The sequence below is a fragment of the Parambassis ranga genome, chromosome 10, assembly GCF_900634625.1.
Source record: "Parambassis ranga chromosome 10, fParRan2.1, whole genome shotgun sequence".
NCBI classification, from domain to species: domain Eukaryota; kingdom Metazoa; phylum Chordata; class Actinopteri; family Ambassidae; genus Parambassis; species Parambassis ranga.
The window spans coordinates 5366042-5384573 of record NC_041031.1 but is presented as its reverse complement, the minus strand read 5'-3'; the positions used below and the strand labels follow the sequence as shown (position 1 = coordinate 5384573).

General features: G+C 43.0%; 3 protein-coding genes across 3 annotated transcripts; all 3 read right to left on the bottom strand.

The window, feature by feature from the left end:
• Nucleotides 1-1311: 1311 nt before the first annotated feature.
• On the bottom strand, nt 1312-4078 carry cxxc5b (CXXC finger protein 5b). Its single transcript, XM_028416306.1, has 2 exons — nt 3768-4078; nt 1312-2923 (listed from the first exon to the last, which is right to left on the bottom strand). Exon 2 carries the CDS (start codon nt 2722-2724, stop codon nt 1831-1833), a length of 894 nt encoding a protein of 297 aa, XP_028272107.1. The 5' UTR covers nt 2725-2923; nt 3768-4078; the 3' UTR covers nt 1312-1830.
• Nucleotides 4079-5179: 1101 nt separating this feature from the next.
• On the bottom strand, nt 5180-7320 carry zgc:110843 (CDGSH iron-sulfur domain-containing protein 1). The gene is made up of 3 exons (XM_028416294.1): nt 7125-7320; nt 6290-6492; nt 5180-6018 (listed from the first exon to the last, which is right to left on the bottom strand). The coding sequence occupies exons 1-3, from the start codon at nt 7171-7173 to the stop codon at nt 5929-5931; spliced, it is 342 nt and encodes a 113-aa protein (XP_028272095.1). The 5' UTR covers nt 7174-7320; the 3' UTR covers nt 5180-5928.
• Nucleotides 7321-8509: 1189 nt separating this feature from the next.
• On the bottom strand, nt 8510-15956 carry ube2d2 (ubiquitin-conjugating enzyme E2D 2 (UBC4/5 homolog, yeast)). The gene is made up of 7 exons (XM_028415968.1): nt 15690-15956; nt 13942-14005; nt 11745-11776; nt 11416-11493; nt 11166-11271; nt 10782-10875; nt 8510-9441 (listed from the first exon to the last, which is right to left on the bottom strand). The coding sequence occupies exons 1-7, from the start codon at nt 15711-15713 to the stop codon at nt 9396-9398; spliced, it is 444 nt and encodes a 147-aa protein (XP_028271769.1). The 5' UTR covers nt 15714-15956; the 3' UTR covers nt 8510-9395.
• Between the last annotated feature and the right edge of the window lie 2576 nt (nt 15957-18532).

Genomic DNA, 18532 nt, shown 5'->3' with positions numbered 1-18532 from the left:
ACCCACCCTCCCCCCTTCTCCCTCTGCCCTTCACCATGCCCCCCCCCCCCCCCCCCCTCTCCCTGGATCCGCTTTCCAAACCCCCCCCCCCCCCTCCCCCAACTCTCTCTCAACCCTCTCCCCCCTCCTCTTCCTCCTCCTCCTCCTCTGCCCTGTCCTCCGTTCAATCCCCCCTCACCTCTCCCTCCCCCTACTCCCTTTCTCTCCTGCCATCTTGCAGGCCAGTGGAGCCAGACTGCAGGCGTTCAGGGAGTCACTGGACCTGCTGGGCAGCGGGTGACACAGATTTCCGGTATGTGTGTGTGTGTGTGTGTGTGTGTGTGTGTGTGTGTGTGTGTGTGTGTGTGCATGTGTGACGAGACCAGGGGGGGGGGGATTAAGCTCCAAATCACTAGAAAGGCACTGAAGAGACAGAAAGAGAAGGGGGGGAGCTGCAGATCCAAGAATTTGAAATTCCTCCTTTGTCTGGGAGATGAAGAAACACTAGACTGTGGACTCAAACTAAAAGACTGTGTGTTTCTCATTCAGTGGGAGCGTTGTAATAGCATGATGTTGGAGCTCACTGCTTTTCTCCATGAGTTGGCAGTGTCCTGTGTTGGCTGGCGTGCGGTGCTTTCTCTTTTCCTCTCTCTCTCTCTCTCTCTCTCTCTCTCTCCCTGCCTGATAAACACACACACACACACACACACACGAACCCCCCACCCCCACAGATGCACACGCACACACACACACAGTCCCTCTGCGATCCCCCTGACTGAAGGCTCACAGGAAGTGCAGCCGTGGCCCAATTATAGCGTGACACCTCGGGCCGGCCGTTGCCATGGTTACGTCTTCCCTGCGGTCCCCTGGAGTGTGGCGCCGAGGAAGAAGGTCTTATCACATCAGCCATCGTTACGGCAACAAGCAAAAACCCACCCTGTAGCCTCAGTCCAGCTGGCTGTGTGTTCGTTTTTTAAAATCTCTCTGCATCTGTGTATGATACACACTTGTGAACAAAAGGGAAATTGCATCAGCATGTGAGGGAGGACAGGAGCATTCGGAAATGTGTGTGCATGTCAGGTTAGGTGTGCTCAAGTGCATCCACCGGACTTGCCAAGGCAGAGTATAGGTGTGTGTGTGTGTGTGTGTGTGTGTGTCTGTGGGGTTGCGATAAGGCTCTCAGCCACACCATTAGGTGACTCATAATCCACACAAACACACACATGAACACACGTGTGTGGAAGCACGGTTACAAACAGACACATACGCCCAATTAGAAATGAACACACACACGGACACACACAGACGTGACATAAACCTTGTAGACAAGTGCACATGGCAAATTTCTTTTATTTCAAAAGGGCAAACAGAGCTATACAGTACAAGTTGCACATGAAATAATTTAGCCGAGGCTGAACTCATTCATTTCTTACTGATGCAGTGACGTCAGAACAACAGAAACAAAACTCCCCAATAGAAACAAAACATTTGGCTCCTTCTTATGTTGAAGCACAATACATCCAAACTGGAAAGCAATGTAAAAAAGGACATAATGTTTTCCAGATATTTACAGTCTATTTACAGCATTTTTGTCATCGTCTAAATATTGACACACATTGGTATCCTTCTGTCTCTCCTCTCTGTTTCACTGATTGTCAAAAGAAAGGATGGGAACAAGTGTGGACATTCTTAAACAGAAGTGCAGCTCCTCGCTTAAACACAAGATCCATAGATCTCTGAACCACAGTCTGAGCGTGTTAACATGGTGTCCCGTGTGTTTTTGTTCAACTGCAGCTCCTCAACAATCATCCAACCAGGATCCTCTGAAAAATGCTGCCACCACAAGCAGTACTATCCATCCAAGGCTCCACTGCTTCTCTCCTGTGCCAGACCCAAAGTAAAGTCGGACCCCCTTAGATCAAACCCAGACACTCTGTTCTCAAACCCTGGCCCCCCAGGCTTCCTCTTCAGCTCCTCACACTTCCTGTATTTACAGATCTGGTGTCCCCTCTTACGATTGCGGCAGCTGCTGCACTGTTCGCAGTTCGTCTGACGCCGGCATGGTACACACTCCCCACACCTCTTCCTCTTCCTTCTCCCTCCGCTGCCTCCGCCTAAAGATCCAGGGGAGTAGCCCTCAGCGACCAGGCCCTCTATGCCCTCAGCTCCCATGGCCGCACTTCTCCAGTGACCTCCCCCCATCTGGAAGCCTGCCAGAGGGAACAGAGCAGGACTGAAGGGGAACCAGGCACCCAGGAAAGGCTGGAAGTCAGCGCCACATCCAGAGGAGTCCTCTTCCTCCTCCTCGGGCCCTGATCCACCTCCCTCTCCATCCCCCTTTGCCTCCTTTGCCTCTGCAGCCTCTCTTTTAGCCGGCTGGCTGCTCTGTGCACCCAGGCTGGCTTGCTCTGAAGTGGCAGGGGTGAGAGCCAGCAGCCCAGCACGCATCAGCAGCTCTGCGGCATGGGCCAGGTGGAGCCCGCTGGGTGACTCCCACATGTCGGGCCAGGAGGGGGCCCGGCGAGGCTTAGTGTGCCCAGGCTGGGCAGACCGCTGCTGGGCTGGGGAGGGCTGGATCAGGCCTTTGACATCCACAGCTGGGGAAGGGGTGGAGATGTAATGGGAGAGGCTGTAGGGGTGGCTGGAGCGCTTAAGGCTTGGTCTCAGGGGCTCATTGGGGATTTTAGCACTGCTGTGGGCCTGATCTGGGGAGGAAGGGCCAGCGATGTCTACTGCGGTGGACATAGCAGTGGCTGGATATGGGGGGGGGGAAAGTACTTGTCCTTGTCTGTGTGTGTGTGTGTGTGGGAGGAGAGGTGAGGGAGAAGGGGATTGAAGCCGATGCGGGGTTGACAACCGTCCTGCTGTTACTTCAGCCAAAATGGCAAGCCTTGGCCTGTGTCCCTATTCCCATTCTCTGCAGCAGCCTCAGAGTCCTGGAGAGCTAGAAATGAATAGGGGATGAAGAGAGGAAGGTTAAGAATAGAAATGCAAGGAAAGACAAATACAGAAAGAGAGTAAACAGGGACGATAAGACTGGAAGATATTTTCTGTCAGGAGCAGCTAAACACAGACAGAGGAGCAGAGCGCAGACAATCCGCGTTTAAAGACAAATATAACATATGTACATATGATCAGAAATAAAAAGGCTTAAATAGAGGTGAAGAGGCTCGTGTTTCTGACAGTGTGCGCTCTGCCAACGATTTCCGCATACAGGAGGCAGTATCCCTTTAAGGATTTCACGGTATATCAATGCAATCAATAACAGAGCGACAACAATATGCAAAGATATGCGCATATGCGCAGGTCAAATGTGGAGCGCGCTTTTCAAATACATTTTTGACGACTGCTGTTATGTGTGCCAGCCAAAGCTTAAGCTCACCAGAGAAAGACTAAATTAGGGAGCGTAAAAAAAAACAGGCTGTCTTTTGTCTGGTATCGACGACGAGGAGCGAGGTGCGCAACGATGCGGTTGCTGTGGTTAAAAAAAGACCAGGCTATATTCCATGTCCACATTTGAAGGAAAACTACTCCGCTCATTAAACACGGGTCCTTTGCGTTATTACGCGTACGAGTGTATAAAAGCTCGTGACGCGTCGTTAAGGAGGAAAGATGGATCATCCGGCGTAAAATTAAGGTTACCTAAGAAGACGGTGTTCGACCGACGCCACGGCGAAGCTGACCACAGTCCGAGTGGTCGCTGCGACACGGCGCAGCGCGCAGGAAAAAGGCGACAAAACAACACAGCGAAAATCAACAGGAAGTGTGGAGAAAACGTCCCCGCTTACCTTACAGATACGAGTCGAACTCTCCTGTCAAAGATGTGATGAAGTCATGAACTAATGGCGTGGTGATTGTAGCGTATATGGACGGCGGAGCTGCCGATTCCTCCTCCACCTCTCCGTCCCGGAGGGTCTGCAAACACTCTGCACGGAATTTGGGGGCGTCGCTCAAAATGCGAACTGGACTCTGCAGTCGAGGCTGTGGTCAGAGCGACCCTGTAACATCCACGAGAACACAGACAGGGTATGGACACCAACAGCGTGGGGAATTAAAACACATCCATCAGGTCCCACTCATCAGATCCACTGAATGAACAGGGGCGGGGGTGGTGGTGGTGGACACTGACACCAGGAATACTAACCTTATTTTATGATCAATATTACTCATAACATACATATTTAACCACAAACTATGTAAACACACGTGCTACATGACACCAGTTAAACTAGGAAATGGTCATAAATTATTCATCACGGCACTCAAATAATAGCCTACACCGGTGCGTATTAGGCCAAACATATGGGATTGTATTAAAGGCTTCTGCCAACCGGGTTTATTACGCCTGTTTAGTCTGTGACAGCAGTCATTAAGCTATGTGGTCTTTTTACAGTGTGAAAGCAGAACAACACATCTGTCATGTAACATGAAAAAAAACATAGCAATAAAAGATTTAAACAGAAGCAGAATAAAACTGTTAAACATGAGGTTTTTTAAGTCTGTTTTATCCAATAAAATAAAATAAATGATGTCAATCACAGCCGACATAAACATAATAAACACATTATACACAGAAAAAAATAAATGATATTTCAGTGACTTAAGTTAAAAATAAATTTTAGATTTAAAACTTATTTATTCATTCAGAACGTTTGCGCTCTCCATTAATCAGATATTGTCGCTGTCTGTTAGGGTGACTCCTCACGCAGCCATGGTGGAGTCCACTCCACCTCTTCTGAGAGTCCTCCATTGCATCTGGCACGCAGCCAGATACCTCGTGCGTGCGTGCGTGCGCGCGTGTGTCTGTGTAAAGTGTGTGTGTGTCTGTGTGCGTGTCACTATGGGAGCAGGGGCCCACATTTACTCGCGTACACTGCCTGGCCTGGCCGATACGTGCAAACACAGCGTCTTCTAGTGGTCACCACAAATACTGCCACATCTTAAAATGGCCACTGGTACTGGTGGACACTGCAGCAGCAGCAGCAACAGCAGCAGCCCCCCACAGCTGAGACCTCACACACACACACACACACACCACAGCCCTTATACTACTGCAGTCACCACACAAGGCTGTTTTACTCATTAGCCCTGTCCACTGTTAATCCATAAACACACTGATCTGCCTGGCTGCAAACAGAAGTGAAGTGGCTAAGAGCATCTGATCCAAGAAAAACACACACAGTGGACACAAGCCGACAGATCGGACCATTCATTCAACAGGTTTATTCACAACATCATGAATCATCAAACCAGACATCACACCCAGTAGAAAATAAATCTGATGAAAAAGCAAAGTATAACATTTATGAGCAGAGATTTCACTTATGAACACTTTACAGATTAAATAGTAAGTTCCCATCAGAAAGCAGAAAACAGTAACTGTTACAAACAGCAGATGATTATTTCATTAAGACAAACGTCTATTTTTCTGACTAGGCAGCAAAAAACAACAAAACAACATGACCCTGTCACATTCATATGGGCTGTGTGTGTGTGTCTATACTTGTGGCTGTACATTTAAACAATAAGGCCTATGCTGGACTTCAACTGATATTCTGAAGTGAGTGAAGCAAAGAGACGCCGGTCTCATGTTTCAACCACCTGCTCCACACCTAGAGGAGGCCACAAGAAAGGGGACACAGGTGACATGGAGGCACAACGCCTGCACGGCAAATAAATATTTCACCTGTATCAGGTCCACTGAGAATTCTAAACAAACTCCACATTAAGTAGGTCGAAATGTGAGTCATAATGCCTCCATGTCCGACTGTGGGTTGAAAGCTCCCCTCCTTATCTGTCCTGAAATGACCTTTGATTTCAAAGACAGGTTGGCGAGCATGGGAACAGAACGGAATGCATCAAATGAAAACAATTTCAGCAGGTTTTGTTGTGCGCTATGAAGAGAATATGTGTGGAGGGACTGAGGGCCAAGGTCTGCGATTGGTTATATTAAGCATCCTTCTTTTTGATGATTAGCGGGCCCACGTTGTCACCGGTTTCCTCATTGTGTTTGGTGTGGGCACCATCGCAGTAAGGGAACTGCAAGAAGGACACAGAACGTCAGAGGAGAACAAACCTCACCTGTTTTAGCACTTTATCATGTAAGGGAGGGCTCTTAGCCAGTCCAGAAATTATACAAACAACAGGGGACATGCTGCGCAAACACTAAAATACATTCAGTATGAGGACATTTTCTGGAAACATCCATGTGTAGTCTACACCAGTTATATCATCACAGATGGAAGAGACTGATCAAAGTGTGGCTGTAAATGCAGAAAGCTTTTTTTGCTAACTTATAAAAGTCAAATACCTTCTTTGATTTCCAGCAGCGGCAGTACACAGCCTTGGTGCCAATGTCCTCCATGTCGAAGCTGTGGACCACTTTGGGACTGTCTTTGTTGATGCATGTGTTCACCTGGCCCTTTTTACAGCTCCGTCTGCTCAGGTAATGGCTGACTAGGAAACCTCCAACAGCAGCGACCACTGCCACCGGCACAGCAACCACAAAATGCTCTGGAGGGAAAAGAAGGGTGGGGAGATGAAGCAGATCCACCAGAGTGTTAGCCATCCTGAGAGCTTTGTGTGAGTTGCTTTATTAAGGCTGTTTACAATGAGCCTGGTCTGTCTGTCTACAGTTAATTGGTGAAGTGGTTTTTCTTTCAAGCAGTGAAAATGGCCGTTTTGTTAAAGCAAGCAGGAGGATTATCCACAGAGGTCTACTGAGAATCACATGATGCGGAGCCGTAACACAGGAGGTCCATGGGCCCCGCTGTCAGTCCGGATCAGCAAGTTCTGATTAGCTGCTTCGTTAGAGCGGCTACAAGCCACGACACACAATAACAACCAATACTTTAAATGCACATATTCCCTTTAAGCGTCAGAGTGGCGTCATAAAGCAGGAAATCCAACTGGGCTGACCAGTTAGCCGGCTAAATGAGGTTTAGCCAGCAGAAAGTGGAAAATAAGACCAGTAACATTTGAAAATAAAGATTAAGGTCTATCAGTGCGTTTGTTGAAATTGCGCCTAGTACAACGAACCCAAACCTTACATTTCTATGACACGCTGGGTCGCAGACGTGTTTAGTTTACACAAACAAAACACTCGTGTAATGCTAGCATACTGCTAGCTAGCTCTGAAACGTTACCTTTGGTTAATGTGAAACCCGAGCTGGGGAGCGCGGATAACTGAGGCATGGCAGGTGAGCCTGTGATTGTCGTGTGTTCGTGGGCAGCGTGCTGTTTGTGGTCAACGTGAAGCACCAAGGTCAACCGGGGAGATTATCTGAACTCTGTCCGCTCCAGCAGCGCTGCCTTCAGTCTGCTGCGTCACTGTTTAGTGACCAATCAGGACGGAGGAGGCACAGCGAGCCGGAAGTCACCATGTGAAGTACTTCCGGCTTCGTTTTCGTGCAGTTCTAAAAGACTAAACTGCAGCAATGGACTTTTCCCTGTCCTGCATGATTGATAAACAATTAAATTAAAAAAACCGCGTATGCACCTCTAGTTATTACGACTATATGTCTCTTTAAAAAGGCAAAGGTTTCACGTTATAACGTTGTAGATCACGGTGAAATGTGATCATTTTCATATTCTGACGTGAATACATTTACATGCTGAAGTGAATTTACGTCCCATCTGACAGAGTCTAATGGTTAGAGACAAGTATTTAGCCACCATACACTTTAATTACTCTAAATCCACAGGTATCACTTTATAACGAGAAAGTTATTACGTTTTAACGGGAAAAAGATAGAGAATCATCAATGGTTGACAAGTTTTCATTTGGATTGGTTTTCTCTTGTAAAATTATTTTTTTTACTTGTCTCATCCACCTAATATTAGTTTTAAAAAAACAAACAAGAGTATAGAATGACTGTATACAAAGCACATAAATGCGCCGCCAGAGGGCGATAAAACCTCCTTAATCATTATGTTCAATTTCCACATTTTTAAGAGTGGCTCACTGGACAGAATATAAGCACAATATTTTTTTCTAAGTGATCAACCTATTATGCCTCAAACTCTTCAACCTGTTTTAACCCTTTATAAGTTTAGCAAAACCAAATCATGAATCTTGCGTTAGTTATGTTTCTTTCTCCTCCTCTCTCCGTACACCTTTTAAAATGGCCTGAAAGCGAGGCAACACAGGAGTCAAGGGTTTTTATTACACAGTTTAATCAACACACAAAGCTCAACGAGCCTCTCAGGTAATTCAATATACAGAGGTTTTGTGCAAGAAGAGTGGGTTCTCCTTGCACCCAGAGCCCAAGCCAGTCCCATAGCCATTTAAGATGTTAGCCTCTAATTTAACAATAGCAAAAAAAAAATGAAAACAAAACAAAAAATAAAATAATAAAAAACAAAAAAAGCAATCTAAAGAATTATGGGGATGGGAAATAAAAACACAGGTTAAACTAAGAAAAATGATTTGCTTAAATACCTGGTCCAGAACCTCCACTTTGTGAATAAAGAAAAGGTGGTGGTGGATGTGTGGGTGACATGGGGTTACAGTTGTGCGTGCATGTGTGTCTATGTGTGTGTACAAAGGGGTCAACTTGGGTCGAGGGGGGCTGGGGGGGAGGAATAAGGAGCAGGAGGTGTGGGGATAAATTCAAGTCCTTTCATAGAATTCCAACAGAAAACCAAAATAGGCCATGTGCATGTTTTTTCTCCGTCTTACATAGCCTGCAATGACTTCTTCTAAGTATTTGTTGTATAAAATACAGAGTGCCCTTTGACTCATGTGAAAACTGCTTCCTTGAATTGTCACCTCTACAGGTGGAAATCATTAGGACAACAAAACAAGAAAGGGTGCAGAGTGTAAAAATCCCTCCATCTTATTGTTCCCCCTCCCCCTAAAAAGGAAAAAAAGGTCCCCTCAAAGCTTTACAGATGCTCAAAGGAATGCTTCTAGTGAAAGTAGGTGAGGATGCAGTGTAGGAAAAAAGGGGCAATTGAAGGATTGGTGGCAGCCCAACCTGCTTGGTGTCAAAATGTAATGGAATACAGAAGTCAGGAGATGGGGTCAGAGGTGACCAGAGGGGGAGGTGGTGGAAAAAAGGAGCAGGGAGAGACGGTTTACCATTGCAAGTTGACAATATGTTCACTGGAAGATGGGCAGGTGAGCTGAGAGGGGGGAGGGGAGGGGAGGGCGGGGAGAGACAGAATCAAACAGAGAGAAAGAGAAATAGGGAGAGGGAGAGAGAGAGGACATGGGGAGATGGGGCAGAGGGAGTTTTACAGGTACTCTGGTGAAGGGGAGGCGTGGCTCAAAGAAAGCACTCCAATGGAAACCAACAAGATCTTGTTTTAAACTTTTCATTTGTTTGTATGGTTTTTTGTTTGTTTTCTCTTTACATCTGAAGCTCCCCTATCCTTACGTCGTAGAGGTGGTTGGCCATGTTTCTACCCCAGCACTACATTGCATACTTTTGTGTCCATTCCCGAGCTATTTTGTTGTACCTGTGAGCAAGCAGAGAGGAGAAACAGAAGAGTGGTCAGATTTAACCTATATTGGAAACAGCCATTACAAAACAAAAATCTTAAACAAGGGAAAAAAACTGCTCAAGTGCAGCTTCAAATGTGTGCAGTTCTTGAGGGCAGTTGAATTAGTTATATCACATGCATCACATTCACATGTATTTTTTCTTAATTTATTAATATATCTTTCTAGCTGTCCACCCACAGAATTCAACATAGAGAGGGGAAATAAAATTACAATGATGGATGTATTACTAACTTTATTGCTTTGCAATGACCTTAACAAAATGTTATCAGACTGTAAGGCTCAGTTGTTCACCTAGATGCCTGCTACACACAATACTTTTTTTCCACAGTTAACCCTGATGCATTTTGTATACTTCATGTCATGTGCATATAGCAATTATAATAATTTGCTATAACAAACATGTTGCCGAGTTCTCTCTAATTTTATGGGTAATGCAAATACAAAATGACATGTAGTGGCCTTTAGTAGATTGGATGTAATCCTCTACTGTCATCAGAATAGCGTTCATGTACATTCTGCAGAGCAGCACTGTGCACCACAGAAGGCTGGAATCGACCGCTCAACCTTCAGTATTTAATATGAGCATGTGTGTAATAAAAGCCCAAAATGGACCCTTTCTGGCAAAACATGATATCTTTGAAGAAAATCTGAAATTGTTGACATCATGGTACAACATGGGTACATCAGGAGTAAAACCAATTTGAACAAGGCCTTGGCACAGTTCAATCCAGGCCTATGAAGACTCCTATCTCCGATTGACTTGTGTTGTAAAGATGGCTAAAAACATTTACGAAATATCCATCACCAGTTCAAGGACAAGGGCTATCTACGGACACAACCTCAGACCCTCTTCTAAACAGGTTAGCTGTTAATAGTTGCTCCTTATTCACAGATTGAACCTTGATGCCATATTTGCTTATTCACAAACAATAAACGTAGCTGGCATAATGCTTACAAAGGCCATGCTAGTGTTGTGCAATGGGAAGTGAGCAGTTGTCAATTGTCTGTGCTATGTGTTGAGTTCTGCTGTCTCGGCTCACCCTTTTCACAATGCAATCGATTCAGTATCGTGACTACCTCCGCTGTCTGTTCAGACAGAGCAGCGAGGTGTATTGAACAACCATCAGTCCTGCCTTGAAGAAGTTGTATGATTCATCGTATTCAATCCTGTTAGTGTTGTTAAACCTTTAGAAAAATTGGGACTGGTGCATACTGCCTCCGAAACATACAGCTAATAACAAAGAGAGTAAAATCTTGGTGCTAAAAAAAAGAAATCACTAAGCAGACAACGTACTTTTCCCTGTCCGTCTTGTAGATGCGGGCGATCTCAGGTACTAAGGGGTCGTCCGGGTTTGGGTCACACAGCAGAGAGCAGATGGACAGGAGAACTAGGATGGACCAGACAAAAGAGTTTTCATATATTAAAAAAAATATAAATCACATCACAGCTGGTTGTTTGTCAAAGCTATGGAACTGCAGATACACTAAATTAAAAGAGCTACAGCTGACATTTACAATGATAACACTCAAAGTTTAATCAGGATCCTCTGCAAAAGAAATGTATTCTTGTTAGGAAACCAATATTATTTCCTTTTCCAACACACCGTTTCACAGCTTCTGCCATTAATCTGTAGCTAAACACAGCTCTGTGTGTGAAGGCCAAAAAGAAACAGCCTACCTTTGGAGATGGTGAGAGCCGGAGACCACTGTGATCGCAGGATGTCAAGACAAATGCTGCCGTTGCTGTTGATATTTGGGTGGTAGATTCTTGTGGTAAATGCAACCTGAGAACAGAGAGAAAAAACACAGAGGAGTGGGCAAAAAAAAAGAGAGAGAGGCAGATAACAGGAAACTAAATGATGTAAAGCTGTAGCTTATGTCAGCAGGCTTTGTTACTTTGCTTATGTATGCATCTTCGTGTTGCTTACCTTTGGCGGTTTGAAAGGGTAGTCTGTGGGAAAGTGTATGGTCAAGAAGAAAACCCCGCTCTGGTAAGGACTGTCGTTCTAATGGCAGAGAAAAAAAACCCTCAGTTTCAAATATGACAAATGCATCAAAGCAAAATGACATAACAACTCAAATACTTTGCACGATTCAAAAACCAGAACTATGGTCTTTACAAACATTCTATAATCATCATGTTGATGAAGATTCTCAGTCATCCAGGTCATTTTCATTCAGATAATCATATGAAGCCATGTTAATTATCAAAAAACTACAGTAATATCATTAAAGCTTTGACCAAGTGAATACTTACAGGTCCCATTATTGTGGCTTGCCAGTGAAACACTAAAAAAGAAAAACAGAAAATTGGTTATGAAACGCTAACACAGGTTCGCCTCTGATAAATGATGCGACATGAAGTGTGCATGTGTATGGCTGAGTGTTAGGCTCCTACGTGAAGTGTTAATGGGCAAATTTTCTTGAAAATAGGCATTTTAAACTGTGGCGCATTATAACAATAAAGCCAAATTTACATTCAGCATGAGCAACTCCAAACCTGGTGGCGTAGAGGAAATTAGCATGTGATGACCATCATACTTTGATTGGGAACATTTAAACCTGTCCAATTTAAGCACTCTGTTTAAGTCTGAGAACAAGAAAAAGAAAACCACAGCAATTATGTGCCACCAAAAACACACTCTTGTAGTTTAGAGTGGTTTATTTGATGTTGGATGACAGGAAGCAGCAACAGTGCTGCTGCTGCTCACTTTCCCATAGTCTGATATAACAAACTTGATTTTAGCACACTTGCAGAAAAGAACCTTCGATGGTAAAAACTACTCCTCACCCTCTCCCACACCTCCCATTTTTGCAAGCGAGAATGATTTAATAGGCAATCTTTTCTCTGGCACATCTGGTTAGAGATTAGATCTACAAATATTATATTTTATGTTTTACATGAAATTCTTTAAAAAAAAGTTTGTAATTAATTTAGTATAAAATCAACTTGCACACAACTAGAGTTAAAATAAACCTATGCTACAGTAAAAATATAGAAATATTCCCCTGTTAAAGACAACAAAAGATCCTCATATGGTTCTATCATCCATTAAGATATGTTGCGTTGCCTGCATATGTCACAAACCTCCAACAATAGGCAATGGTGTGGGTGTTAGTTCCTAGTGGAACCCAGGTGTCACAGTCAATGATAAATATCAGCTCAGCCACTGACAGGCAGCTGCAGCATTACTGTTCCTCAGAAGGTTTGTCAGCCTTTGTGGATTGATCAATATTATAATCTACATAATCTGTAAATCTAGGAGCTTATGTTTTTGACATACACTGTTTATTAACCTTTGAAGATTTTCTGCTTCCACCAAACCTCTATATGACAATTAAGCCCTGCATCTACATGCTATTGCTAGTCAGAGGAGTGGATCATTACAGCACTACCAGCCAATACCACAAACAAACAAAGGGACATTTCTATCAATATGATTGATATAAGTTTTGCTTAAACACAGCACCATATTCACAGGCAGTGTGTTGCGGCACTGTCGCACCTTTAATGCACCTTGCAGTGCAAAATGCTTCGAGGTGGAATGGCAACTTTTGTTGTGCCTCCAAAACAGCATCAGAGGTAGTATTAGAAGAATCAACTACTGTATGAATGGGAATGTAGGTTTACCTGTACAATGCTGGCATTTTCCTTTGAAAGCACACGCTAAGCAGCATTACACAGTGATCCATAATAAGAATCACTTTTTATTTTCAAATGAATCTTTATCAGTGACTCAGATATTAAAAACACCGCGCTTACTCTAGATAATTTGCCTGTGTGTAAAATCCAAAGATGTATCCATTTCAGCACTGCTACCACAGACAAGAGAGTGATCCCACGACTAACAATAAAAAAACCTTGATGTGAACAAAATACTCAGACTTGAACTGACAAAGAATGAAACTGATTTTGTAAAGGTACCTCACTGTGGAAGTTGTGCTTCCAGTTTAAATAAATAATTTCCTTTTTCTCCATCTTGTTTCCACACAATTCATAATAATTTGTTAACAAGAAATTAAAGTATAAATGTGTTTTATTTAGAATATCAGCCATATGCTAATGTCCTCAAGGTAAAAGTGAAACTGATATGCAGCTGTGTTTTTCACAACAGGTAGTGCAGATATTTCCAGGAGTTGTTGGCTAAAAAAAAACAAACAAACACACATACTTACACAGGTACCTTTTCCTTTAATAAAATGTGGCAAATTTATTTAAAGATTGTATTTTCCTTTCCAACTTACAAGACTTGAGCCTGAAAGCTGTGGACATTCTCCTTAGCCCCAGGGTTCAGGGTCAGATTTCTGTGTTACTTTTGCATCTTATAAATCTTTTTCTTATTTCTGTATAATATGTTTGAGAAATAATACTCAACAGAACAACGGTCAAGTAGGCTAACCCAGGAATGTTCCTTGGATGTGGTCACCCAGTTAATATGTTGATGGTAACTTACTGTCATCTCCTACTGGTCCTGCAGAACACTGGGCTGGTGGGTCCCGTGCCAAGTCATTCAACTCCTGAGACAAACAAATCACAAGTCAGTTGACCAGGTCCTGCGTTAGAGTGCAGTATTACATGCATTTCCTTAAACTACTATCAAAACATGAGAAAGGAGTAAATAATGTGAAATAAAAGGCCGCACCAAAACATTAGATCAAAAAGACATTCCAGGGAAGAAAATAATAATCAAATACTGAAAGCTGATGAACTGATGATAGTTTAAACAACACTAAACATGCCTGACATCAGCCCAATCAAGATCACTATTTACAGACAGCACCATTGCTACAAGGTCTCACTGTAACAACACTAATTTCTTTCTGACCCCCAACAGTACCGTAGCATGTGTTCAGTGTAACTATGACAGTACACCGTAATCAAATGTCATTACAGAGGATGGTAATACGGTAGACGATCACAAAAATATAAAAACACTGGATTTAACAATAAGCCAGTCGGGTACACCGGACCCCAACGCAACGTTATGGTGGAATCGTTAGCCTAGCATCTATGCTAACACTTCAGGTTCGACAACAGCACAGGCTGTCATGTCAAAGATCAACACCGCGCTGGCTGGTCAGACGCGTTATTACTTCGAGAGATTAACAACAAGACCAAGCTTTCAACTCAATCAATCAGAAACACGACATATTTTGGATCTTCTGCTCGCCTGTTCTCACCAACATGACATCAAAAGCGAACAACGCGTGGGGCCTGTTTTCACCACAGCGACAGACTGCTAACATTACCACCAACCAGCCTAAATGTCGATCAGTTTCCGCGTACAAGCAATTTTCGTAACAGCGACGGTGCCATTTGTCAAAAATTACTTTAAATATTTACATGTTGGGAGACATGTTGGATTACAAAGACATTATAACGTTTGGGTATAATCAGGGGATAGGTGCATGCTACAACAATCTGTGTGTCCGAGCGTCTACAATTCTAAGCATAGCCATGTACATTAAGAATTTAAATACATATAAAATCAAGTAGCTGTGAACAAAGAAGGTCAACTGCTTAATAATATAAGCTTCCAGTCCTATTTTATAGCTAACGTCACCGCTAGCTTGATAAGTCCACGGTTAGCTGTCAAATCAAACACCGCGTTAAGAAAGCTTCAATAACTACAATAAATAATGTTGGCTAACTCTACTGCTGAATATGTGAACTAATAAGGGCATATATTGTAGCATATTGTGGAAATGACCTTTACAGACTTTACAGTACAGAAAAAAATACACTTAGCTAAACAGACAGAGCCCTTTAGCTTATCCGAGAGAGCCGAGCACCGGGACAGATGCTGCTAGCTAGCAGGCGCTAACATATCACTAATATCATCATCTAGTAAAATGCATTGCTAGCTTAAACGCACCGTTTTACTCATCTATAAAGATACGCCGTAAACATATGCAGGTTGTGTGCGTGACATAACTAAAAACAGCGAACTATCAACGAGTGAGCTGGTCCGTTTGTAGCGGCACTACTGACTACAGAAAAGCGGCGCATTGCTGCTCTCACTGTCGTCACTCGCAATTCAGACCGTTAGCTGCTAGTTGATTTTAGTTGGAGTTATATGGTCAATATTTTGTAATGATCCATAATATGATGAACATTTCCAACAGGCATCCGATGGGTAACCTAATACTTAAATCCAAAACCAAACTGCGAAATCCCGGGCCTCGTCGCTCACTTCCTTACCTTGTGAATTCTTTTCAGAGCCATTGTTGTGATAGCGGTTCTGTCAGGGAAAACGTGCGATTAAAATGGCGATTGATATCACTGTCCGTCGGTAATACTACGACTTAGTTATCATAGAACACCGTTACTGTACACACAATTTGCCGATCTCTACCAGAAGGAACCACCAAGAGACTTTTGAGGCGAAACTGAAAGATAGAAGGGGTAGAACCGCGGTCCTTCCTCCTACTGCAGCGGCTACCAAATCACTGCGGCCTGTGTTCTGCCAGCAGCAACGACTGCAACACTTCCGGTCTGCACACTTCACAATAAAAGTACACATGTCATTACAGCACATATATTTATGTGTTCTTTTACGTTATCGTCACACTATAAATGAAAATATGCACAATGTCAACAATAAAAATAAAAATAAAACAGTCTCTGCAAGAAAATGAGAATATTAACTTTATTATTAATTTGTCAATTACTGACTGAAATAGACAATAACATGTTTACTTACAGAACATTAGGGCAATCAAATGTAATCAAAAATCACACAAAAAAATACGAATATATCGAATGTCTTGAAAATAATATCACATTTATATATTATGCAAGTTTCCTTGAGTATTAACTAGGAGTTTATGTTTTTTAATACTTTAGATTATACCAGCCAATACCACATCAACAAAAAAGGACATTTCTATCAATATGAATTGATGATTGATTGATAGAAGTTTTGCTTGCTCATATTAAAGCTCCGATTAACTGCGCTTCAAAGCATCGAACAGTTTTATTCTGAAGTTCTGCCGCCAAAGCCGGAAATCGTGTGGTTAGAGCGCAGCTGTCACTGCGTTACTGCTCTGAAAAGCGAACGTAAAGGGCTCACAGTGCACGCTGGCGACGTAGTGCTGCAACTGGCGTCATTGTGGCTCCAAGCACGCGGTGGCCGAGCTGTATTTCCTGCTCTGTACGGACCCAAAATGTCTGCGCTGCACGTATTTTGCATGAGTTTAACTCCTGGGAAACGGTGCTAACATGGTTTACTGTAAGACTCGCAGAGTCGTTGCTTGTGGTTACACGTCTCACAATTTATGAACTATATATTCCAGTGTAAGCACACTAAAGGGGGTAACAGGACCTAGGGCTACCACACAGATGGACTACACTCGGGACTGGCTCAGCGCGGAGTGATATCACTGGAGGATGTAGTCGCTAGATCGTGCACATAGAGAACATATCGGGCTGAAAAGAGAAAGTGTGAATTACTCCTTTTTTCTGTGAACTGACTTGACAGTGGATCGTGACGGTTTAAATGACCTTGGGTCACTAAAGTGTTATCTCCCTGTTGTTTACAATGCTCTGTTTTCAGTCGAACCACAAAGATCCCCGCATACATTTCAGGTAAAGGTGTGACAGCCTATACGTTTAAAGGTGGGCGGATCATAAGCTACAGCTGATCTGACCTCTGACTCTGCAGTACATTTCCCTGTGGTTGAAGCCAAGAGACAAAGCAAGTATATAAAAACATCAATGTCTTTATATGACCATATCCCCCTGGTGCCTAAACCCACCAAGATATGCAGTCCAGTATAATTTCACAATGATTGTAGTTGGGCCTCTGTGTACTAATAAGAACGTGTCTTCAGCAACACAGCAGTGAGCATTACACATGTTATTTAAAGACAGTCATTCATAACTAACCAATTTAACATATTTGAGCAAAGAAACCACTTATATTGAGACTGTCACTTTGACTCCTCTACACATGCAGCTGATATGATCAGGTCTTTGCAGTATCCTGGTTATGTTTTGAGCATATTCCAAAAAACCTTATAAACTATTTGGAGTAGCCTGTTAGAAACTATATACCTGTTATGTAAACACGTGATTTATAGGCTACTTGTGAACATTATCCTCTGGTAAAGAACATAGTGGCACAGCTTTATACAGACAATTCATTTTAATTACAAATATTTGAAATATTAATATGAATGGAATATTTTGATCACAGCAAATGAATCATGCTGTCCTGATTCAAAGGATGAAATGTTTATTAACAAAGATCTACTTGAGTTTTAAAGGAAGTTTCAGGTTTTAGCAGTCCTTAACATTCGTGCTGCCTTGGAATGAGCTGGTAGTTATTACTTCTTAAAGCAAATTACAAACAAAGTATGACATGAAAACATCATTTTATATATAAAAAAGGTGGAAAATAACACGTGTGTGCATGGAATTGTTAATTGTTTCCAGAAAATCCATCATGTTTCTGCTTATGTAAGGCAAGGAAACTGGTGCAGTAGGTCTGTGTGTTCAGCAGGTTTGGTCACAGTGTGCTGAATGTCAGACGGTTTATTGTCTCAAAGCAAAACATGGAGACATGTTCCACTGAGGCTCACACACAGCTGCCATAACTGTGCAGACCTTTACAAGTACAACATGGACTCCACGCAATGACCACCCTCTGGCCAGATTTCACATTTTATAGGCTACTTATTAACCATGAATTTTAATAGAGCACTGACAATTAGAGCAGCTTTGTGCGAATGTTTTTGGAAGCAGGTTGTGTTACTGTTTAGTTCTTTCAACATCAACATTTTGTCCCTTTCTGGCACATTGATGCCCATAAATCCAACACACGTCTGATAAACTCCCCACCTCGTCTACAGCATTTGGTTTATAAGGATTTTAATTCTGTCGTGTAGATAGGCTATATAAAAACACACGTGATCTTCTGTCAAGTACAGTAACACTCACACATGCACGTCCCGGCACGTACAACTGCCCACTCCACAGAGTTGTTGTTCAGAGGGGAAAGCCCTGTAATCAATGTCTCCACAGGATGGCAGTATGAGTCTGAG

Coding starts and splice junctions, on each gene's coding strand:
- cxxc5b (XM_028416306.1), bottom strand. CDS start 2,724: ATGTCCACCGCAGTAGACATCGCTGGCCCTTCCTCCCCAGATCAGGCC.
- zgc:110843 (XM_028416294.1), bottom strand. CDS start 7,173: ATGCCTCAGTTATCCGCGCTCCCCAGCTCGGGTTTCACATTAACCAAA. Junction 6,493..7,124: donor GGGTTTCACATTAACCAAAG/GTAACGTTTCAG, acceptor TTTTCCCTCCAG/AGCATTTTGTGGTTGCTGTG. Junction 6,019..6,289: donor GCTGCTGGAAATCAAAGAAG/GTATTTGACTTT, acceptor TCCTTCTTGCAG/TTCCCTTACTGCGATGGTGC.
- ube2d2 (XM_028415968.1), bottom strand. CDS start 15,713: ATGGCTCTGAAAAGAATTCACAAG. Junction 14,006..15,689: donor CTCTGAAAAGAATTCACAAG/GTAAGGAAGTGA, acceptor TGTTTGTCTCAG/GAGTTGAATGACTTGGCACG. Junction 11,777..13,941: donor AGGACCAGTAGGAGATGACA/GTAAGTTACCAT, acceptor TTTCTTTTTTAG/TGTTTCACTGGCAAGCCACA.